General features: G+C 43.8%; 1 protein-coding gene across 1 annotated transcript in view; it reads left to right on the top strand.

Moving 5' to 3' along the window:
* LOC138503896 (mucin-2-like) overlaps positions 1-25,706 on the top strand; it is a 577,632-nt gene that overhangs the window by 265,942 nt on the left and 285,984 nt on the right. The window contains exons 6-7 of the mRNA XM_069623967.1: positions 2,127-2,236; positions 4,351-4,573. Of these exons, the coding sequence (XP_069480068.1) occupies positions 2,127-2,236; positions 4,351-4,573 (333 nt within the window). The remainder of the gene's footprint in view (positions 1-2,126; positions 2,237-4,350; positions 4,574-25,706) is intronic.

Here is a 25,706-nt window from a genome sequence, read left to right as displayed (position 1 = left end):
AAAGATAACATCACAAATGTCATTGATGGCATCACTGATGACATCACATATCTGGGCCACTTGTTTTTGTTCACTGGCATATCTAGGCCAGGTGGTTTTTTTCAGTGACAGTCGTAATATGAAAATTAAAAATGTGTTATATATTTAGACGTTAACCATCTTGTATGTTCTTAAAGTACTTTCCTTAGGGTTTGGTCTCAGCTCATGGTGCTTATATATGGGGCAATACGAAGGCCTCAAACACACAATTCATTTGTATACATGATGATGAACTTTAATGTTGTTGAAATGTTCTGGTGATGTTTCTTTCTTCCTTACTTTAGTGTTCCTGTATGTGTCTGTGATTTGTAAGCATTGTGGGCTTTCATATGTATAATTTGAATTATTAGCCATTTTTCCATGTTTAACACTACTCAAGACTCTGATGAGGTAGCATTCATTATTTTACTATCCATAATTACCAGATTAAAAATATTGTACTTCTATGGTGCATGCTGCAGGCATTGCCTATGTGTATGTATGAATAGGTTCCTGTATTAACAACAACACTCCAATATAATGTTTTGTTTAGATGTGTACATTCTTTAATACATTAAGTAGTTCAGGATAAGTCTCCCGATCACCCCTGACATCTTGTAACAACATTATAAACACCACCCCTTGTAGGGACTTTTCATCAAAATTAACTTCATATGTGATGTCATCAATGGCATTTGTGATGTCATCTTTGATGTCCTGGGCGTTAGCCGCGGCAGTGCACGGTGGTGGCGCAAGTTATGATTGGTTTGCTTACCATAACTGGCACATTTCTGGGGTTTTTCGGTTTTACTTGTAACCATAGTGTCCCTTTAAGAAGGTTTTTTTCACTGAATATATATGAGAACAAGCCACTAGGTTGTGGCAAAACGCGTCAGGCTGCCGTCTGGCAAGAGACTCTCACTGGGGGAACTTTAACCTTTTAACTGCTACGAACGAAAATAAAGGTTGTTTTTATAACGTGCAACCCGAGTAGCAGTGTTTGTTGTTGGCTACAAATTACTATTTTTGGAACATTTATGTGCTGAGTGCGGCTCGCCTGAATTGCGTCTTTTGATGTTCTTCAACATTACAATATATATATATATATATATATATATATATATATATATATATATTATCAGCAATTCCCCTCACACACCACTTCAAATGTTTAATTGTGCAGACCGTATGCAACGTGCAACTTATGTTTTCAAGCACTGTCTGACCATTCCCATTGATACACAAGCTTAATTCACATGGATCCCTCGCTGCTATTGGCTTGTTATACACCAGGGCAATCATATTTATTTACTTGCATTTTTTAAAGCGCTCACACAGCCCGCGGAATTGTTTTTGTCTTAGTTGCGTATTTATAATGCGCTAAAATACCCAGAGGTTTCTAAGCGCGAAACCTGTGTTGCTTCGTGTCGTCTTGCTTCCAAGGCGAGCATGTTGCCGCTGAGCTATCCTCCCACGAGATAGCTACTATCAATGTCTGGCCCTTTAGTAAATTTTTTATTTTGTTTATTGTTTGTCTCATTTTCAGAAACATAATATTGCATCAAACAACAAGCACTAAGCATAGTCAAAAACGTATGCAACAGTGAAAAAAGCACTTTATGTGTACCATTACTGTTTTACAGAATACATTAATTCAATCAAAAGTCAATAACAACAATAGATGTTAGAGGACTTTGTTACTTCCACTGCCTGGGTAGTGTTCAATGTTCAGGAATCAAAAATGTTAATGTGTTCCCCAGCCACATCTATTGGTACACAACCCCACGGTGAACCCCTTGTTGCCTACATGGGTCCCGGGGCTCCCACGCCTACAACAGACAGGCAATATCACGTTGGTAACTTCAATAATGTCCCCATTTCAGAGAGTGATTCTAGTCCTCTCTGCTGCCCACTTTGTATAGGTTGATTGCCTCATGTTCCACAACCAACCACTTATTCATATCTGATATCCACTGCACCAAAGTAGGAGACTCTTCGCAAACCACATCCTTGTTCTATTGTGTTTTTTGCGAATAGAAAACCATAGTCTACATAAATCCATGTTATTCATACATTAATATACTTATTGGTCTAATTGTTATGTTTAGGTGTCCAGCTGTCATCATACGAGTATGCCATATTACAGAAGGTGGAAGGGCCTACAGATCAGTGTGATGAAGAGCTGGGGCCTTTTCAAGACGATCCCTGCGTTGATGATGTAAGAATTGACTTTGTTTATCTGATTTATATTTTCTGGGAATTTAGTCATGCACAGGCCTTCTGTCATAATGTTCATCCTTTTGGATAAATATGGAGGTGCTGTCAGGCTCTGGAGATAGAAAGATTTAAAATGTCTATTTAGAAAATGGTAACTAGTTGGATCAGCATATGAAAGCACATCTTCTAAAGAAGCATGGTTTAGAGCAACGGTATCCAGTATTTTCAACAAAGAAATTATGTGGTCTCTTTACAAACACGTCACTACTGGGAGTAAAACAAGAATACAAAAATGCACACAACAGTAGAAGGCAGAAATATGTATTTCTTGACTGATATTTAAAATATTTGGGTGTGTGACTATGCGTTCAGAGTAGCTCACTAGTACTGAATATGCTTTGCGGTCACGGTGGTAATATACTGGTAATACAAATATAAGCAAATCACTCTTAAATGTCTCCCAGTTGCAATGTCCAATTTGCAAAAGGTGGCTGATTCTCAAAGTCTCAGGCAGAATGGCTAGTCCCTCGGGCAAAAATACATATTTCTTGTTTAGATGTATAATCGCACTCTTATAGCACAGTCCAACTGTATAAAGACAGCAGGGCTACATTATGCAGATCTAAGAATTACCTTTAGACATTTGGAGTACCCACTATACAAGTCTTTGGAAGAGAGAAACAGTGGCTGGAAAATAGCTGTCTAATGCTTCTTTGGGACTGGACCTAGTTTATTTTGGCTCCCTTGCCCCTAGGCCTGTTGCAGTCTTGATGTAGGTGGTCAGAAGCTAAAACCAATATCATCCCACAACTGGACACATGCCACTAAGAACTCATATGGTGAAATGGCTTCACAGAGTGCACTTAATAGGAATCCCACATGTCCACCATAACTATATTGGTCATGGTCGCCTCACTCCTTATGATGGAGGAAGAGGAAAGTTGTATACATCGTGGTGGACAGCAAGAACCAGGTGGAAACATGAAGTTAATGGAAGCTTGTACAGCCGGTGTTTTAGGAGAGAAACTAGAGTGGCCCACACCCTAGTAGTGGTAATAAAAGTACGATATATTAAAGAAGAGAGCCAGCAGTTCTACAGCTACTGGTATGCACATTAAATAGAGACACCAAAGGTAGCGTGTGAGCCCTCCCATGAAACTCGGGAAGCTCTGTAGGCAGGAAGTGGAGTTGGAGAGTCTAAACGCTGGCACGAACTGCCAAGTGTCCAAGGTCAACCGGCAGGCCTATTTAGGAGTCTGACAGTAGAGAGAACATTCACTCCATAAATGTCTAGACATATTTGCGGGGGTCCCCACAACACTGTTCTCCTATGGGACATGGTTTATACAAACAGTGGTCCCCTTCTCTTGGCCCCACAAGACTGAGATAATAAGAACAAACATTTGCGACTCCAGCTGTTCTTCTGTTATATTTATGCAGACCTATTTCTCGTATTCATATATTTTTAACATTGCAGAATTTATATATTACAATTTTCTACCTTCTATCCCATTACAACTAATTGTATGTTACTAATAATCTTTATATTTTTACTGTAAACCAAAACAAAAGAATAAAACAATGGCTTGTAGTCTTTATCCTTGATATATAAAAGAAATGTAATGGGACAGGGGTAGCACCTTAAATCAGAGATATGTGCCAAGGTGCTGTTTTGCTTAGTAAAGGCAAACATGGGTGCTTGATATCACATCACCATGACGCCATTTTAAAGACCAGAGAATGGGTCATTGGTCCAGCTACTGGTAAATGTGCATCCTGCCACAAATACCGTTATTGTTTTTCATGTAGGTGGGAGGTGGATATTATCACCTTTAAGAGCCAAAACAAAAAACCTTGAGGGCCTGTTTCATGGAACGTTTTCCTATGGGATTGCGCCATTATAAAACACTTCCATGAATCAGGCCCTTAATATGGTGCCTTTTCTGAGGTGAAAGAAGGACAACTGTAGCCACAAATAAAAATATGTAAAATTATTCAGTAGAAAAACATAAGGGAGTGCAATGCATTATAAAATACAGCCACATGTAGATAGCATGACGAAAGTGAGAAGACTCTGAAACTCAACTCCCTTTTTGTGCTGGTTTCTCTTACTAGGGTAATGTGTGCCGCACCATATTCAACAGCGTCCCATTTTCCGAATGCCAAGCTCTGGTTGGTACTCTCCCTTACATTAAGACATGTATTGAGGATCTCTGCCGATGCAGCTCTTCTGACGAATTGTCTGCTTTCTGCTTCTGCCGCAATGTGGCTGAGTACTCTCGACAGTGTGCTGATGCTGGAGGAGAGCCGCTCAACTGGAGAACTCCTGAAATGTGCCGTGAGTACCTCTGGAAAATTGAATGATCAGACCAGGCAAAAATGTAATACCACAGACAGAGGACTTGAGTGAATTCCAAACTGTCAATCACAGGGTTTGTAGGGAGGCTAAAATGGGGCAATTGTTTAAGGAAGCCACAGAAGCCTTCAAATAATGGAATAATGGAGATGTTGGCAACTTAGAAAGACAGGGGTTTTCGAACTTTCTTTAAATGTTATTATTTCAGTTGAAACTTAGTTGTCTGCAAGCTCATGATATTTCTTGTCAGGCATGCTGGAATGGGCCACAGTTGTTTGGTGTGGTAAAATATTTTGCATTCAGAGATACCAGGAGCAGCCTTGGGGGTCCTCATTGACAGTGGCCTGAAATGCAACCTTTTCATCACAGCCCCTGCCATTACAGCCAGGACCAACCAGCTAATTATTTTGTTTTATTTTGTGCTAAGTTGCACTTGTACTGCACCATTCACGACCATAGTGGTCTTTTGGCGTATCACCTATAGATCAACTTTAAAGAGCTACGAAAGTCCTCTTTTTAGGGGCTGTGTGGGTGAGGACAGTTAAACACAAAATACAAAGAGTCCCACAATACAACTTCCTTCCCTTGCTGATCAGAATGAGTCACCAAAGATGCATGTCAACTTGCTTATGCTCACCCCTTAGCCAAAAAACAAGCGAAAAACCATATACTTATCAAAAATATGCACATATTTTAATGTTTATCAAAAAACACTTCACATTCACAACTGAATTTTCTTAAAAGTAACACATCATTGTGGTCGAGACACGTCATGAACCACATATATCCGTGTGTACATATTTAACAACTGGCATAGAGACTGAAACTTCCAGAGAGACCTTTTCTATGCCTCCATGTGGGGTATTTTTATATTTTATATTTTTATTCCTGCCCTCCTTGACTTCTGCGGGCACCAAGGCATCACCTAGAGATGACATATTGGGACCCTTTGACCTTGGTCTGTTGGTGTAAAGAAAAGGATATGAAAGGGACCTAAAAAAGATACACATAAAATAGAAAATTAAGTCACTTAACAGAGATAAGGAGAAGGGATAAGTTAGGTAATGCCAGCAAGTTTAGGGAGAATGATGGTAAGGGAGAAACTGTGGTAGTGTGGATGTGCGACTTTAATCTGTGCTTGCTTATTTAACAGCATTAGAGAAACATAGATGAATGTGTTCATGGTTTAACAGGTCGCATTAACATGCACAGTAGCATTTAGGCCTGGAGTGGCCTAAGGCTAGAACTAGGTAGTTTCTGGTTGCCTGATGGGCTTCAGATGTGCTCAAGTGGCCACATGAAGAAGTGTGCATATGGAAAATACAGGGTAAGACGTGGAGGTAGAAGTGGAGATGTAATGAAATTATTTGTCCTATTATAAAAAGCCATGTGAGCCCTTGTTTAACTGAAATCTGTGTGTTAATGTACATGGAATGTATGGAATTCTGGTAACCTAAACCTAGTGTGGGATTGTAGGAAGGTGAGGAGGTCTTGCTTGAAATGTACTTGAATCAGATTGGTCTTGGGTTCTTACTTTGATCTCCTTATTTCGTAATTCGGGGTGGTATAATCTTAGTTGCATAGGTCTACCATAACAGAGTAGGAAAATGAATCCTGTCAATGATGAGTGTGTGGGAGATGGCTGGCATCTATGTGCCAGTTGAAAGCAGGAGGTATCAATGTTTGGTATACCATCCAATGCATTACTTCGATGTAAAACGATTAGTAACATATGGTCAGTTAAACAATTTAGCCTAGATGCTGTTTTAAAGATGATATGCACAATTACCTAATTTACTTTATTAGTTTGGATTTACAAGGAAGTAAGTAAGATTAAAGCACTGTTGATTCTTGTTGATACTTGAGCATTGACAAATAAAAGAAAATAAAGGAAACTAAACATGTTAAAACAAGTGTATTTAAGCAAATTCATTTAAAGCTTGTAAATAAATACACTCATAATTCGGTAAGTGGAATATATAGCAATCATCATGATAGGTAAGTACAATTTGTAATTATTGTTCCAGTAACCATGCGAGTTGTAAGTGGTTGATCTATGAGCTGTGCTTTTCTCGTGATTACAATGTGTTCTTGTTGGGGGAGAGGTCATGGTGATGGTAGAATTTATAAGTCATTGAGGCTATTGAGTGTGAAATGAGCTATCTATGTGTGTGATTGAAATGAAAAGGTGGTTACTTAATCGTAGTTAGGATTAGTTCAGGAATAGATTGGTTGTAATCACTTTTTTTTAATCCTGGGTATGTTGTAATAGGTTTGATGTTGGGAGAGAGAGAGTTCCAAAGTTTGGGGGCAAGGTGGGCACCCTCCTAATTTCATTTTTTTTTTTAAACTCTTTTTTTATTGACTTGACAGCTCAACAAAAAACCAGAGGATGCCACAAGGCACCAGTGCAATTTGCAAACAGTACGAGCAATAAACAATACACATTCCATGATTATAGCATATCAATAACCAGCAATATACAGAGTATTAATAACATGCCCCAGAACAGAATGCTATCTAGGGGGACCCACCAGGGGAGGTAGAGGAGGAGGTGGAGGGTGAAGTCATGGCAGAAATGTAGTCGCGGAATCTCGGCCAGATGTCCCTCGGCCTGGAGTGGGGATGCTGCATAGCACTCCAGGACTGTTCAGTATCGTGAGCCCATGTGATCGATCTGAGCCATTGGGTATAGGTGGGCACTCTAGGGCGGAGCCAACAGAGTAATATACAGCGGACCGCCAGTAGCATGCAGAGGCCTGCCAATTTCCTGACATCACGGGGCAACTGTGGGAGATCATGGAATAGGCAGTGCAGTGGGGTGGGGGTGATTGGGTGTTCTAGAATGTCAGATAATGTAGAGCAAATGTCTAGCCAAAATTGGGACAAATGGGGGCATAGCTACAACATGTGCATATAAGAGGCCTGATCTGCGCCGCACCTAGGATGAGTGGGGGGGTTGGCAGGAAACATACCGTGGAGTCTCATGGGTGTATGATGGTACCTGTGTAGGACTTTAAACTGAATGAGTTTAAATTTAGTGTTGTAGGAAACCTCGTGGGTCCGAGCGCACATCCGTGCCCACTTCTCGTCAGTGATCTCGGTACCAAGGTCCTCCCCCCATCTGCGTCTCAGCTCGGTAAAGTGGGGGGCCGCTCTGGTCTACAATAAGGAGTAGAGCCTCGACACTTTACCTCTGAAGGAGAGATAGGAGCAGAGCTCCTCAACTATAGGTTCATCAGTGGGCAATGCAGGGAAGTCTGGATAAGTGGACTTGAGATGTGCTCGAAGCGAAGAATACTGTAGCCACACCGAGTGTCGGCGCCTGAGTAGGGGGGGAAGGTCAGACCATTCCATGAAGTTCCCCTGTTCAAAGACATCGCGTAAAGTCAGGAAGCCAGCAGAGGCCCAGCGGGCGACCACCGAAAGTGGGATGTGTGGAACATCAGGAAGGAAGTTCCACAAAGGCAGATCCCCATGGAACGGGCGGGGTGTGCCGACCATGGCTAATTTCATTTTTGTAGATGGTGGGGACTGTCAATATGGGTTGTGAGCGAGACCTGAGATTACTGAGGGATAGTATATTTCCTACTGTGCGAACTATTGTAATCTTTTATGTACCAAATTTATTATGAGAATGTATTGGAATTTCTGAACCATGATTATGTGCACATGTTTGTATTGTATGCTTGTATATACAAAGCCAGTGTGGCTGATGGTAAAATAAATAAATAAATAAATAAATAAATAAATAAATAAATAAATAAATTATGGGTTGTTAGCGAGACCTAAGATTACTGAGGGATAGTATATTCGGAGTATTTTCCCTCAAGAATTCAGGTCGTTGTCATGCAGTACTTTGAATGTGATGCAGAGGGCTGTGAACTCAATTCACCTCACCACTGGGAGCCAGTGGAGGGAGATGAGGATTTGAGAGATGTGATCTCGGCATCCTAGGTGCAGGATCTATCATGTGACACCCATGTATCTATTTTATAAAAGCAGTCTGCGTTGTTAAATGCGGGAAGTGCCTTATTGTTCATTTTTTCGGATAAGTTGAAATTCATCTGCATAATTATGGACTGACAGATTGAGGTAGGTAGAGATTGAAAACTAAGGGAGATAAAGGGCTTCTTTGAAAGACCCCAAAAACACATGGTTTTAAGGTTGATTGGAATGGTTAGATTGTCATGCATTGAGATCTACCGGTGAGGAAGGATATTATACAGTTTACTGCAATATCTCCGATCTCACAAATGAAGAGACACCTTTTAAAGTGGTTGGGGTCCACCAGCTCAAATGCAGCTGATAGGTATTGGAGGATCAGGGCACAGTCATTGTCCTGGCCCCTATTGATTTAAGGTCATCCCATATTGAGAAGAGTACAGCTTCTGTGCTGTGACCCGTCTGAAGCATGCTTGTGCAGGATCTAGAAGCTTACAGTCTTCAGAGAATTTTATTAATTGGGCATATGCTGATTGTCATCTAATTTATAAGTGCATTTACAATTGGAGTTGGTGTGGAAGTTATTTGCATCATTTTGCTTTAGCTCTGGTTTTTAAGTGGCTCATGTAAGGCTTCTCAGAATTCTGTTGGTACCACTCCTGATGCAAAGGAAGCACTGATCCTTGTCGCAACATATTCTGCAATAATTGGTTATTCCAAAAGGTTTTAAAGAAGGCTCTAAGGCAAGGATCAGAGGCAGAGCCCACCAGCAAGCTATGTGTGATTACTGTCTGAAATTACTTCGGTGATAAATGAGCAAAGAAGAGAAATAGTTTCTCTAGTCAAGGTGTCTCTGGATTATCATGTCGAGAAGGGGGATGGGAAGCGAGTTTGGAGAGAATGTTCTCCTCCATTTTTTTTTGTTTAGAGTAGAAATTGGCGTAAAAGGTGTTAGGAAAGATTTCTCTTTCCTCTTTATAGCAACTTAACCTTCATTTCTATGGACCCCCAAACATTTTGCTTTTTATTTTTGAATCCGACCTGGACTTTTTACAGTCCAGTGAAGCCTTCAACTTCACTACACTGGCTTTTGCTCATTGTTATGGGGAAACTGCCACGTCCTACAGGCTTTGTTTCTCTTAGTCTTTCGACTTTGTTGCCACTTTTCAGAAACGGGCTCCTGCGCGAGGGACCACTGGTTGGGGTATGGACTACTCACCGGTCCCCGACGCAGGCAGACCCAGACTTCTCCAGTTCAGTTCACATTGCTGGCAGGTTCAGCTGCGATGATCGGGACGTCTCGACACCGTGTATATTCGGTGTAGCAGGATGCAGGGCGAGGGTGTCCCAAATGCAGCGGATGTGCACAGGTTGTTACTGCAGCAGGGCAACACGGCAACCGCGTTTACTCTGGTCCGGGCGCACTCATCTCACTTCAGACCTGGGAATGCCAAGTGTACGAAATTCGGTGTGAGGGTGCCGTGGACGCAGAGCAAGCAGTAGACCATGTTTCGAGGGCTTCCCTGAAACGGCACTGGTGACAGAGCAAAGCATCCTGCGTAAGCTGGTCAGCCCACTGGTTGGCCCAGGGACACTTCCGAAGAGGCTTACGTGCAGGGTTTGATGAAGGTGCCGGGAATAGTTGATCCCACTATTCCAATGGGTCGAAGCGCCTTCGCAGACCTTCTAGGACGATCAGATGCAGAGGCGTCTCGCAGGACGACAGCGGCTCAGGGTGCCAAACCTTCAGCGAGTCACCAGCGGTTCCTCGACTCAGCTTCTTGTTCCAGGATACTTGGCACTTTATCCCTTGTTCGGTGTGAACTCAGGAGATCGACATGGTAGTGGTGTTTCCAGCCTCCTCTTATCCAAAGTTCCCTTCGCGCCAAAACAGAGAGGACCCAATGGGAGATCTGCTCACAAACACTCACAGCATACGTGGACCTATCACGGACCACGGTGGTCCCAGGCATTCAGGACACTCCAGACTCTCTGGCACCCAGGATGTGTATTGGGAACAGACATCCCAGCCCACATCCTGGAGGCACACACAAGGCATGCAGAAGCCCGAGAAACCTTTGGGTTTCGCGGGAAAGTGCATGACCAAATAAGGACTGACCTGGGTCGGCTCGACCTGGGGAAGGTGAAGGGGCAAGACGGTCAGAGGACAGGACAAAGAACCTTGTGGCATGGCCATTTCGGAGCCAGGCCACTCATTTGTGCCAAACGCCGTACACGTGGATAACACGGCAAAAAAGGGTTCAAAACACAAGAGAAACGATAGCTGCCACCAGTCCTGTCCGTGACACACTTGCACAGTTCATAATAAGTCCAACAAGAGTTTCTAGGGCCTTTGGAATGACTAGAGACCCAAGAGCGCGGTAAAGTAAGTTATAGTGCACTCTTGTTTCATGTTGCACAAAAGCTGCAACATGAGGAAAGGACTAAGGGAAATGAAGTCTCCCAGTACTGACTGTCTTAAGGGCATGTCAGTTTCCCCATAAGAATTGAGCAAAAGCCCAGAGGAGTGCGGCAGAAGGCTGTGCTTCTCTGGCAAAGTCTAGATCAGGGTGTAAAACAACAGCAAAAAGTATGGGGGTTGCCACTTGGAGGGAAAATTACATACAATTATGAAATCTTTCCTAACAGCTGGCTAAGTGTAGGCACTTACCTGACTTTAGATAAGAAGAGGGGTCTTGCATTCATTACACAGATCAGAAGAAGGAGCAACTAGCCTGAGGAGCCTAGCAGAACAAAGGACTATCCTGTGACGCACTTCAAGAGGTCCGGCACCCGAAACCCACTGCTTTCCCAGTGAAGCCCTGCTTTGCGCCTAATCTCTGAAGACCCGCAAAGGTGATTCAAACCCATGGACCGGTGGCAACAACCACCCTTGATGCCTCCTGGTAACACTGAAATTGAGCCTGTTCAGAAGTGTTCCTGGGCCATCCAATGGGCTGTCCAGCTCGAACTTAACTTGTTGTGCCAGAGCGTCATCATTGCTAGTTTTGACCCAAGACTTTCAGGAGTTGTAGCTTATCCAACAAGGCACCCTTCTGCTGATTTTGTTGTCCCAGCCGCTTTGGGCCATGAGATAGAAGGCTGCATCATACAGCGAGAGCTGGGTCCCATTTCATCACTGTGCTGCAGTGATGGTCGCTGACGCCGGTTTTCCTGTGTTCCCTCCAGTGTACTGGGATTTGTTGCATCAGTGTTTTCTTCTTTTCTTGTCAGAATCGAGTGTAGCAGCTCCTGTGCCATACCGGACCTGTACCTGCACCTGCAGCACCTGTGCATCTTGAATTCGTACGAAGGGTGGAAAATCGTACCTCTAGTGACCACCTCTGGACCTGTCAAGTTTGAACCAAAACTAAACTAAGGGTAGTGAGTAGTGAAATCACTTATCACTGGCCCTTTGTTCAAACAAACACATTCATTCATTGAGGGCTAACAGTTTATCTTATAGTTGGCTAAGGTGTTACTCGCTGCCTAGAGCCCTCCCAAAGTCAGGAACACTTTTGTTGGCAGTAGCAAACCCTCACCTGACTCTTGGAACCCATTTCACTCCTTCAGAATTCTTCCCCTAACTGTTTCGTGCTACCTAAGAAGTACTTGTGTACTTTATGCAAGACCATGCGCTTTACGCATGCATTGAACATTGAGCACAAGGCTGGAATCTTACGTTTTTCCTTTGCAGGTATTGGTGGAGTTATTCACTTCCTTGTACTGACTATAGTGGTTGTTTATATATTACTTAGTGTGTTGTTTGTTTGATATATTACTAGAGCATTTCATTACTCATTGTGTTGTTATTGGGCCTATATTGGGCCTATAATAAATGGTATATTTTTGTATATTAATATATATTTATAATTCTTGGTGTTTCACTGTGTGTGCTTATTCTAGACCCCTTATCACCCTCACTCTTCCTGAGATGTAGCCTTGACTGCTCTCCAAGCTTCAATGAATTGATCTGGCTATGTTCCCAGTAGTGTCCCCTGTTTAAATAACAAGGGTGGCCTCCTAAACCTCATTTAACCTTGACTAATCTCCAAGCTACCGTGAATTGGTACAGCTATCTTCCCAGAAGTGTCCCCTGTTCATATAATAAGGGTGGCCTCATAAACCTGTGTCCACCAGGCCATAGATTAGAAATCCATTCTAACAAAAGGTATCACAGAGTTCCTGTAGTTGGTAGCAGCAGTAGCGGGCAGTTCCCGCTGTGAGAGAGCACAGAGCAAAGGAGACTGAAGAAAACTGATGACAGTGACTTCCTTTGAGAGGGATGATAGGCCTGAGGGTTTTCTGAACTCCTCAATAATTTTGAAGGCGTCTCGTTGAAGAACTCTGCGGACTTGGAGGGGTACAATCCCACAGAAAAGGTTATTGTGCCGTGTTGTTTCTTGCAGAGGGGCGTCCTGACCTCTTTTTGTATGTAAAACTCTTAACCTAAAAACCATTACTACACAAGGAAAAGGGGAACAGATGTGCTTCATCACAGTGTCCTGGATGATTCTGGAATTTTGCTTGAGAAATTGGATGCTGCAAAGCCATCTCAGCTCTGGAGAGGGGCATCTGCCTACATCTCATAAACTGGTAAACCCGAACAAAAAGTATCCTAGCTGTCTCTCTATCTTTGTGCTCCACATTCCTTATTGTGCTTGTTATTTGGCTAAAGTTATGTGTCTTCCAATTTCTCAAAACAGATGTGAAAAGGTTAGTTTGTGCTCAAGTTATGGTTTAATTTCTCCAAAATCAGCTGACACGTTTTGCTCCACAGAGAATTTTCTCAAGGCTTTTATTTGGCTTTTCATATTAGATGGATGGAAAAGTCCCTCTATTATTCAACCTGATGGTTACATGGCTGTAAATATGCCCTGGGCCCTGAATTCCATCTTGGAACTCCTTGTGGCTGGGCTTGTGGTACTGCAATACTCCACGGCTGCTTTTTTTGGGGGGATACATGGTTGTAGTGCTCCTCCCTGAACCTATAGTCTACGGGTGGCCTGCAATCTGTTTCCTCTGGTGAGTACATTTGTTTTGTTAAGCACTCATAGTTAGGAATTGATCCCCTTTTACAAACTGTCTTGCTCAGAGACATGGCTGCCTGGGACATGTAGCCCATTTGTGATGTCTGAGGTTTAGCATCCTCAGTGCTAATGCATTATATATTCTCAGAGCCCAAGGAATCCCACCCATCCATTCTATGTAAAGCACACCTGATGGCTTGGCCCCCTCAAAACAGAGGATGGTGTGTGTCTTTAAGACATGGCATAATTTTTTCCTTTCACCTTGTCTCCCCCATATGTTTTCTAATGGGAACCTACTCCATAGTCTATGTTATTCTGTTATTTTACCCCTTAATGTTCTACCTCAAAGGTGTATGACTGTGAAGCAAGGAACCCAGGTATCACTATGTATTTATTGATTTATTTATTTAATTGCACAAGAACTTTTACAATCAACATTACTTACAAAACCATACACCTATTTACAATAAATACATAATGCAAATCCAATTTGCGCAGAATTGATCATCCTATTATTCATATACACAATCACACCCTCATAAGACACCTATAACAATTTCATATTACTAAAAACCAATTTTATCATACTAAAACCCATTTCATCGTATGTACATAGTTTACTCAAACAATGTAATTCAGATATTTGACTGATTAACTCGATATGATCAAATACAGAAATAATGAAGGACCCCTTCCCAGGCCCTATAAAGTGCTAAATGGGCCTTGTTAGAAACTTTGTATAAACAGAACACCCAAAACTCAGCAGATTTAATCAAATTATAATCATAAACAAAAGGTCCCAAGGTAAATATATGTAAGGGTCCCATACACAGGCATTCCGTGAGTACATGTTTAGCAGTCTCCCGATTTACCTTCACCTTACAGATTCTACAAAATCTGACATCTTTAGGCAGCTTCCATTTAGCTCTGCAAACCGCCCGTACTTGTAGCAGGTTAGTGCACAGTTTTTACCGAAATCTGCGTACATCGTGGTCAGGGCAGAGCGACAAATATACTTCTGGTTTCGTATACCGATGGACAACTGATGCCACACAACTATATCCCTTTAATTTAGTAAGATGATCGTAGTTGCACTGCCGATCCCATTTCGCCAAACGATGACCGAACGCACCTTTTAACGTGGCAAAGACTGAGCATCAACTAAAATCAGGGAACCAATACATTTTCTTACACAGCTCCCTAAAGCTTTCAACATGAGGGGCTAAAGCATCCACAGTTTGGCCAAGATCATAACCAGTCAATAAAGGACAACATGGCATAGTCGTTCATTTAACACTAAGGCACCACTTTGGGACATTAGCTGTTCTTTCAATGAGAGCATCCCAAGTTCGAGTCAGATACATTCAATTGAGGCAGACCTCGGTAAACCTAATACAGATCTCCAGAAACGAGCCTCCACAACATCTAGCCACTTCAAGTCTGTCATCTCCAGGGCCTCCAGCTCATAGAGAATCGAAGAGCAAACCCCTGTTTACAGGAAGCCAATACTCCTTTTAATGAGAAACCTACATGTTCAATGGAAAACTTTCACATCCAACAAGTGATTTGTCTTGCCCTTCTAACTTTGCCTTCGATTATGTCCCGATACTGAGATAAGGCTGACATCCCAAGACCTAGATATTTATATGAGTCAGTATATTCAATTGTACCAACGTTAACCATCATTTTGCATCTATTCACTTTTTTTGCAGAGACCAGCATTACCCTTGTTTTACTCAGGTTTATCGATAGCTGATTTTCATTTGCATACAACCCCAGTTCTTTTAGCATACCCTTCAACCCATACAAAACACATAGTCGAAAATAGCCAGGTCGTCTTAATAGAACATCCCGGGTCCGAGCAGTTTCCAATTTTAGGGGAACAACCAGCCCTATCGGTCAATCGACCTAAAAGATCAGCGATGTAAATATTGAAGAGCAGGTGAGCGAGCATACAACCATGCCTCTCTCCCCTGCTAATTATCATCTGCTCTGACATCAGGCCGTTGTCACCTAACCGAATCTGGGGCAAAGTTTTAGTATGCAAAGCCCCACTTACTTCTAAAAGCCAACTCGGGCAGCACCACTTAAGTATTTTCTTCAAAAGGATGCTACGGTCTACTTGATCAAATGCGCATCTGTAATTTACAAATGCGAGATACACTGAGGCACTAGATCTTAACTTCGCCTGCGAGATTATCATGTCTAGCACTCTAAGATTATGTACCATGCTAGAACCCGGGCAAAAACCCATCTGAAACGGGTATAAGATGCTATTTTCACTGTCCCAAGACTGTAGATGTTCCAAAACAAAGGAGGTGAACACCTTTCCAGTGATATCAAGTAAGGACAGCAACCTACAGTTTTCGGGGGCCAATCGATCTCCGGATTTGAAGACTGGCACCAAGATCGATTTTCTCCAAGAATCCGGTATCGTCCTGGTAGCACACACTTTTTCATACAAAGGGCACAAAATACCTGCCCGTAAATCTGCATACCCCTTCAGTACTGCCGCAGACAGCCCATTGGGCCCAGGTGCCCTTGAATTGTTAAGCGTTTTCAAATGAACACACACATTTTCAGGATTAAACACAATAGGTCATTCAAGATGAGGTTGTCCAGATTCGTCGGGCATTTCCATAGCATGGAACATTCTATCCTCAATAAATTCAAGACATTCCCTCTCCGTGATAGAGTTTAATATTAAGTGATCAGGGAACTGCCTAGCAAATGACAATATCCTCCACATACTACTCACGTTCCAACTCATCAAAGCCTCTAGCATCTGCTGCCAGTTCACCGTCCTCCCCATTTTCCACCTCCTCCGACACCAGTTTCTATATTGCTTCTTCAACCTGCAGGAATTTCTCAGCACAGAATAAGGCGCAGAGTTGGATATGGTTAAATCCCTGAACTGTTTATGTAACCTTCTTTTAGCCATATTGATCTCCGGATCATAGGAATGGGTAGTCTGTTTCTCAGACCTTATCATCACTTTACCCGTCCTTACACCGGTTCTAAAAGCAAGCACCATCAACCAATGCTCAATTTCGTTTACAGTTCGAAATAATAATAATAGATCGACATTAGGGTCGTGTAATGTACACCATAATATTTCGCAAGCTTTTATCTCATTTTGTACCATGCACATCAGCCTATTGCCCGTCTGAGAGGGGACAAGATCTACCGGGCCCCTAGGCCTATGCACCGGCGGCAGTGATGACTATGTCATACTAAGAACTGCATGATCACTAGAACTGATTCTTTCAATAATTACATTATTACAACACACATAGTCCAGGGAAGCCCTCCTTTTTCCGCCCTGCCAGGTAGGGTAGGCTCCCCGGGAATATCACCATCTGTTCTACCGTTTAGGATCACCAGTTCCCATTCACACAAAATTCAGAGCCACTTTTTACCCCTAACATTCACCTCCTTGAGTATCATTTTACTTTCCTCGGAAACAGCACCATATTTTCCCGCATTCAGATGGTCACCACACCGGACATTTAGGCCCCCCCAACATAATACCAACCTCCTCTGGAGCCTTTATCCAGTTTATAATCACTGCATCGACCTAGGCGAATTTATCATCAGTTGCTGCTCCACCTGGGGGGGCATAGATATTGATCAACAAAACCCGTTTTAACTTTGAGGCCTCCCCAAGTATCACTTCAACAGCCAAGTGGATACCATCAAGGTCAAGTGTGAGCACTAAACTGGATTGTAGCTCAAGCTTTACTCCAATCAGTAAGCCACCAAAACGGTGCCCCACCATCCCTTTTTTGCCAGAACCTGGTGGATGCTAAACCCATCGACTGGGAACTGCTCAGTTAACCATGTTTCTTGGAGCATGAATACTAAATGGCTCAGTAATAAATCGATGGAGCGGCCTTTCTGAAGGAAATGAGAATGGCCTCTGGTATTTCATGAGACCAGAGTACATTTTCATTTAACTGTACCTTCGACACCTGCAAACATACTCTTACGCCATTGCCATCCTTGGGCATTGTCGATTACCATGCATGTTGTTTCATTTTTGCCTTTTCCCACAGCCCCTTTAAGGCTCTGTGAGCATGCACACTAGTTGAAACAATGCTCTACTTGCGGGAAAATGGAGGTTACATCCAACTCATACACAAGAAATTCAAAGAGTCAGCCTGGGCTCTTATCAGCAAAGCCGTCAACGATAGGCAACAGTGCGCCTGCACACACCCACCCAACCCAGTTTTCACAGGCTCAAAGTAATCAAAGTCGTATTAAGTCACTATGCGAAGAACGGGTATTTTCCCGCAAGTTCTTAGTAGTTCTCTTCTATTAATATGTGGGCTGTGGCCTTCCACCACAATCTTCCTAATGGTTGACATTTCTGAGATCAAGTGCCGGGTTGCTCGCTGGGACAGATTTAGGAGGGTTCAGAGGACCCCCTGCCCCAGCAAGTGCCATCACAGAGTTGCCCCTGCCTTGATTCATCTCCAGCCACTGTAGGCACACCCTTGATCACTTCAGTCGCCGTTTCCAGAGGACCGTCCATTCTAAGAGGTGGGGGCTCCCGGGGAGAATGCAGCATCTCCTTGTTATCTATGAGTAGCCAACTGGTCAGTGTGCCTACTCTCCTCGTCCTTTAGCAAGGTTCTTTGCCTGGCATGGCGAAGAGATACGCAGATGTCTTACGCTTGCTCCTTTACCTTCAGACTGCCGGTATCAGCGCTGGGGTCCTTGTCCTTGCCCGCTTGCACCTAAACAGGCTTGCTCATTCTTCATGGTAAGGAAAACCAGGGCTTCAAAGACCGCAGTCAACAGAGCACATTGAGCTCACAGAGAACACAGAAAACACACTCCCCACACTCTGCGATGCTATACGTCCGGCTATTGGGTTTTATGCAAATAGTCAATCATAGCAGCAATGGTAAGAGTAGACAGACTCTTGCTCAGTCCTCCAACACGGAAAACACACTCCCTACACCCCTGCTATCACTATGGTGTCAGTGTCTTTATGCTGTGCCAAACTTGCCAATGGGGCATATTCCATGATGAGGGTATGTGTTTGGCCTTGAAAATAGTATTGTAGGGTTCTAATAGCCCTTTGTATGTTAAGGGATACACGCTCAATTGGCACATTGTTTTTTACCTTTGGGAAGGGCATGCAATTGGTGTACAGTAATGGGTGTTGTTTTTCATAATATATCTGGGAGACCACAGTGCCATGCTGACCACAGAAGCCTCCATTTGCAATAGAAATGGTTATTAGAAGTCAGGCATTCATAATAATGGTGGATTGCAGAGGCAATCTTTGAACTTTTCAAAGGCTTCTTGTTCTTCCTTCCCCCAAGTTAGCCTTGTGGGTGGATGGTTCTTTAACCATTCTATTAAAGGGTTTGCTATAGTTAAAAATGCTTGGTCAAACCTCTGGTAAAATCCAATTAGACCTAAAAATATCTTAAGGTCCTCTTTGAAGGTGGGAATGGAAGTCATTTGTGCCCCTGTTTCCTTTGTCTCTTAGGGTTGAATCAAGCTCATTCCCTACCAAAAAACTAAGGCATTTTACACCATTTTGGTCTAGATAGCAGTTAGCAGAGTTTTCCCTTAGGCATGGATAGATAGACTTGCACGATGATGTATAGATGAGGCATAGTTTCTTCCCAGTTATTACTATATATCTTTCAATGCCATACAGATTTGATCTGGAAATGGAGTGATAAGTTCTGAGGCTTATGCCCATTATAATAATAATAATAATAATTTGCTTTTATATAGCACAACAAACCCTCAGGCAATGTGGTGCTCATTTATCGACCATATGGATGAAAGGCCGAGTTTGGCCCTGCGGGATTCGAACCTGCGTTGGCAGGCTCTGCACATATGTCAAAGTGAGCGCTCTGCTCGCTGTGCTATCTGACCGGCTATTATCCTTTGATATATAGTAGGAGCTCTGTGAAGTCCAAAGGGAAGGACTGTGAGTTGGAACAATCCTTTAGGGATGTAAATGGCACGTTGTCTTTATCCATAGGACATAGTGGAACCTGGCAATATATCTTGATCAGGTCTACAGTAGAAATAAACTTTGTGGTCGCTAGTTTTTAATTAATTCATTGCTGCCGGTCACTGGTTAGGCAACGAGCGTTGAGGTGACAGTCGCCCTTCTAAAATCTATGCAGAACTGCCGTTTTAATTGGGTTATCTGACTCTGTTGGCCGTTCACTACTTTTTATAGGCTAGTTAAATTACTCAGAGCTGTAGCATTCTTTTTTAACTGTTCTTTAATAATCTCCTATCAAGACAGAGGTATACTACAGGGTCTTATGGGAACCTGCTGCTTTGACGGGGTCCAAATTTGATCGAAAAAACAATCAACTTTTCCAGTATTTGGAGAGAAGACATCAGAAAATTGTTCTACATTGTCAAGGTCTTGTTTTTCCTGCTGACCTAGATTTTCCTGGATGAGACTGAATATAGATTCGGACCTCAAAATAGTTGCTTTACAGAAGTGGAGATACTGAGTGCTCTGAACTCCTTTGAAATATTTATATGACAGACCTGGTCTTTATGTCTCGTATTTTGATGTCCGACTTGGTAATTCAATGTGATCCACTATTATATGATCTAATAAGGCCCAGGCCATTTCTCTTATAGCTGTCTGATAGTGGGACTAACACCTTAGCTCTTACTTTAAAACTCTGGCCGTTATCAGTCATATGTAGTCTTCTGTTTTTCTTGGGCATTAGTCAGGTGGTTCTTAACTAGGTCCCATACAAGGGTCTTACAAGCCAGACCTGGATACATCCTCCCTCTGATTACTTTGGTCTTACCAGCACTCTCTGAGCATGCCTAAAACATATCTCTACTCTCTCCCATATATTACTTCAAATGAAAATAACCCTGTAGAATTCTGTGGGATCATTTGTATGGAAAATAGGGCTCATAGACGCACAATGTCCCAGTTCTTTCCATCTTGACTGACTAACTTCGTTAAGAGCGTCTAAAGGTTTTTATTAAACCTTTCTACGAAGCTACTGGTATGCTGATGGTAAATGGAATTTTGGGGACTTTTACCTCACCTATGCGTTTGGGCATACAAGTACTCTCTTGATTTGTGAGTATTTAATTAGGAAACAATACCTGGTAATAAAAGCAGGGGAAGTTTCAGAATCTGTTATGTTAAGTTGGCCATCAATGGAACAGCTTTTGGATAACAAGTGACATAATCCACTATTACAAGGATGTATTTATTCCCCTGTTTGGTTGGACCAAAAGGACCGACAACGTTCATTGCAATTCTTGAGAAAGGCACTTCGGTTATTGGCAGCTGTTGAAAGGGAACGCTTGGGACAGGTCCAGTTGCAGTCATCTGCCATATCAATCAAGATGTTACATATTACTTGATTAAGCCATACATTTCAGACCAATAAAAACAGGAGAAGATCATTATCCTGCGGATCGGGGGACTGGCTACTCATTCGCCCATTGAATCCACACAAAAACGAAGATTGCTGCAAGTATTAATTCCTCCTCAATCACAAAGGAGAGGAGGCAGAAGAGTGCTGGGAACTCAAGGTAGGCCCACTTAATTAAGGCTCATGCTGCCATTATAACATTGCACATCTCCTGCATGATAAGATGGCCGCCGTCTTTGTCAGCAACTTGCTGATGCCGCATTGAGGCATTGCCCACCTCAAATTGGTTGCCTGTTCCCATCCTTACAGACAGCGGGGAGCCAGCAGGCAAGCCGCCCAACCCCATGGCCCACACAAGACCCTTGGCGGCCTGTTCACTTCAGTATCCTGTGGACTGGGGGACTGGCTACTCATCCCCCCATTGAATCCCCACAAAAATGAAGATTGCTGCAAGAAATGATTCCTCCTCGACAATGAAGAAGAGGAGGCAGAAGAGTGCTAGGAATTCAAGGTAGGCCCACTTGGGGCTCATGCTGCCTTTATCAGATTTCACCTTTCCCACGTGATGAGATGGGTGCTGCCTTTGTTGGCAACTTGCAGAGGCCACACTGAGGCAGTGCCTGCCTCGGATTGGTTGCCTGTTCTGATCTTTACACCCAGTGGGGAGCCAGCCCCACCCTAGGGCCCACACAAGGCCGAGACTGACGTGACCGCCAGACTGCAAGACGCTGTTCCCTGCCTCCCTGCTTGTTTTTTGGCGCTGCTAAGCCTGGCGATCTAGATCATTGATCATAAGGTGAGCTTTGCCTCCTGTCTCCTTCTATGTCCCTGTTTGCACTCTGTTAGCACCAGCAAGCCGGCGCTAAGTGCCATTCTTCCTCCTTGCCTTCTGCCTGGCCACACTGACTAGATGATAATCCCTTCAGACATCTTCCCTTCTACTGTACGGCTGCAATCTAAACCTTTTGTGAACTTACTCTATCTCCTGACTCTTGTACCTCTTCTGTTTACTGTGTTCTGTGCTCTCTGGCTCTGGGCTGTTACTGTACTTAATAATTTTTAAATGTGGCCATTTTGCTCCACTGATGATTCTCAAATTTGGGCATTTACTATGTTTCATGGTTTTTGAATTTGGGCATTTTACTACGTTGCATGATTTTCGAATATGGGCATTTTGCTGTTTCATGATTTTCACATTTGGGCATTTTACTATGTGCCATGATTTTTTTGAATCTGGGCATTTTACTATGTTTCCTAATTTTTGAGTCTGGACATTTTACTATATGTTATGGTTTTTGAGTCTGGGCTTTTCACAGTGTTCTGGGTGTCAGTGACTGTTTTGTATCTCAAATGTAGGTGCTTTCTAAAATCTGTTGCCCCATTGAATTGCATGCATTTTAGTGGCTGTTTTGTAACTCAAATCTAGACACACTTTTACCTGTTGCCCACACCATATGGCTTTTCTTTCTCTGCGTCTCCTGGAATTCCTTTTTCGGGGTATGTAAAATGTTTTGCCCTGCTCTGGCATTCCTCATGTATGTTTGAACCTTCACATCTCGAATTTCTAACTCTGCTGCCCTCACTGGAATCATGGCTATAGTACAATTTTTTTCTGTTCCTGTTTGGCTGCTAGGCCACCTGGTGAGTTCTGTCATGCACCATGCAGTTCTGTCCCTCTCCCTCCCCTGTGCATCTCTCTTATCCCCTCCCCTGTCCCCATGGTGCTCCCCATCTCCCCTATCTATTCTATCTGCGTTTCCATCACCTATCCTCCCTCTCTCTCTCGAAGCCTGGAAGGAAAACACTTAAGAAGGCACTTTTGGTCTCCAACCATGGTCTGCCCATAGCCGACACCTATGCCAATGCTTCCTCCATGCAGACTATCACTGACATTCTCTTTGTTGTTCCTTCTCCTGATCTATGGACTCCCCATAGGGTTTCTGTCCTCTCCCCTTTCTCTTCCTCACCCATTATTGGTGGTACCAGATAGGAAGTGCTCTTGGCAAACTTCTCATCATCCAGGTGCATCATCACTGTCTATCGTAATGGCACTATCATGGCCCAGGGCTCCCAGCCCAACCTTCTCCTTCTTGACAGGTGTTTACCATCTCTTTTCAACTTCCTCCCTTCTCCTACCACTCCACTGTCTTCCATCCCCCACCTGCTTCCCCCAATGCAGTGGTGGTACCCCGCCTCTGCACCCCCCATCGGAAAACCTATAAAGGGGGCAACCAGCTTCAATTAGCTACCATCAATTCTCGCTCTGCTGTCAAAAACTATTCTGACTTCTGTCTCCTCCTTGAAGACTTTGAACTTGACATCCTTGCTCTCACTGAGACGTGATTCAAGGCCAGCTCTGTTACTGCATTTGACTCTCTTCTCCCCAATGGCTACACGATCCTCTCCAATCCCAGGCCCATCTGGTCTGGGGGGGGAGTGGCCCTGATTTTCTCTGAGTGGGTTACCATCATTCCCATTCTATCCTACTCCTCCTTCGAATGCCTCGTCTGTAGGCTGTCTGTCTCTTTTACCCTCTCCCTCACTCTCGCCACTATCTATAGGCCCCCAGACCTACACCCCTTTTCCTCTCAGAATGGGTAGGCCTATTCTACTCTTTCCTAGCATCCTCCCCCAAACTTCTCTTCCTTGGGGATTTTAACATCCATCTTGACTCCAGATACGTCCACTGTACTGTTTTGCAACCTCTGTGACTCCATTTTCCTCACAATTCTTCCCTCCGGTCCAACCCACTCTGCCGGACACACCTTGGATGCACTCAATTCAGCAGATTTCCCTCTCTCCAACCCTCAAACTTCTCCTCTCTCCTAGTCTGACCACTCTATCCTCCCCTCCCATCTTGAGGTCCTTGGCTCCCGATGATACCTCTGCCTGCACTGCCAGTCTCCTTCTCTGTCATTCAACCGATGAAGCGCGTGACAGTTGCTGCATTCGCTGCCACCTTCATCTCTCCTCCCACCCTTGCCTTTGACTCTCAGACCCACTCAGCACTGGCTAACTTCCATCTCTCCATCTCCAACACTCTGGGCATCCTTGACCCTGTTATGAGGATTCGCATGAAGCCTGCTTCCAAGTGCAACTCTTGATATGACTCTGACTTGACAGCTCTGAAACGCAAGTGCAAAGCTAATTAAAGGAAGTGGCAGGCCTCAAGTACAGCCTCTGACAAACTGGCCTGCCACCTGCTGCAAAGGCAATATCGACTCTCCATCCGCTCGAAGAAGAGGGCCCATGTCCAAGCCCATATCACTAGGGCCACCAATAACACGGCTGAACTTTTCAAAATCTGCAAAGAACTTGCCAATCCTACTGCAGTCTCCTCCTCTCCTCTTCCCTCCCAGGCTCTCTGCACTGCACTGGCCTCCCACTTCTCCATCAAAACTCAGGACCGCCTGTCCTCACTTTTATCTACTCCCATTACTGCCCCCCTCTTCTCTTGCCTCCTTTGGCCCCCCTCTGCCTCACACTCTCTTCCTTCTCTCCCATTGCATCGGAGGAGGTCTCTCGAGTAGTCCGATCTATGAAAGTCTCCTCCAAACAGGTGTTCCCCTGCTCTTCCAGAAGTATCAAGGACAACACCTCCTCTTTCACCCCTGCCTTGGCTGACCTCTGTAACCATTCCTTTGCAACTGGCTCTTTCCCACAACGCCTCAAGCGCTCTCTTGGGCACCCTCTCCTAACAAAGGCTGTCTTTTGACCCTTCCTGCCCAGCTAATTATCATCCTATCTCTATCACCCCTTTCTTGGGCAAACTCATGGAGCAGGTGGTCATCCCCCAACTGACCCACAACACAGAATTTGCTGGCTGCCACCACGACCACCAGTCTGGCTTCAGAGCATCCAGAGCCACGGAAACTGCTCTCATGAACACCCTTGAAGACCTGCTCTTGAATCTGGATTCAAACTCTCCCTGTGTTCTGATCCTTAATGATTGTTCCTCTGCCTTTGACACAGTCAATCATGCCATGCTCATAAATCATCGACATGATACCCTAGGCATCACAGACCAGGCACTGGCCTGGCTGACCGTTCTTTCAACCCGACCATCCGAAGTGCAACTGAGCCCTTTCTTCTTCTCCACCTCACTCTCTACCTGTCGTGTACCCCAGGGCTCTATCCTTTCACCATGGCTCTTCAATATTTACCTTGCCCCTCTGGCTCACTTCATCTCCAACTTCTCTCCTCACTTCCAGTGTTATGCTGATGACTCATAGTTCTCCTTTAAGCTTCCATTCTCTACCTCCTCTTCTTCCTCTCTCATACCTGACTGCATGACTGCTATTCAGGTGTAACTATCTCTGCCTTAATCTTAATGCCAGTAAGACAGAGATTCTTCTCATTGGGATGCCTGATCCCTGTTTCCCTCCCACTCTCTGGCCACCTTTCTTGGGCCTTCCCCTCATCGTCTTGTGAGGCAAATGATCTTGGGTTCATCTTCTCCTTCTCTCTGCACGGCACCGACCTTGCCAAGAAGTCCAATTTACAGTTCCACCTCCTCAGAGACACTCTGCCTTCCCCCTAAAGCTCAATGTCTCAATAGCTCTGGTTCTCTCTAGGCTGGACTACTGCAACAGCCTCTTCCTCCATCTGCCTCTTTCCTCCCTTCGCCCTCTTCAACTAATCCAAAATGATATGATATGATAGGTTATTTATAACACGCTTAATACCCAGAGGTTCCTAAGCGCAGACCTGGGGATCGAAGTTGTGGTGCTCCATGTCGTCTTGCTT

This window comes from Ambystoma mexicanum, chromosome 11, assembly GCF_040938575.1.
Source record: "Ambystoma mexicanum isolate Mex_15411 chromosome 11, UKY_AmexF1_1, whole genome shotgun sequence".
Lineage (NCBI taxonomy): Eukaryota > Metazoa > Chordata > Amphibia > Caudata > Ambystomatidae > Ambystoma > Ambystoma mexicanum.
This window is presented reverse-complemented; position numbering and strand designations above follow the sequence as displayed.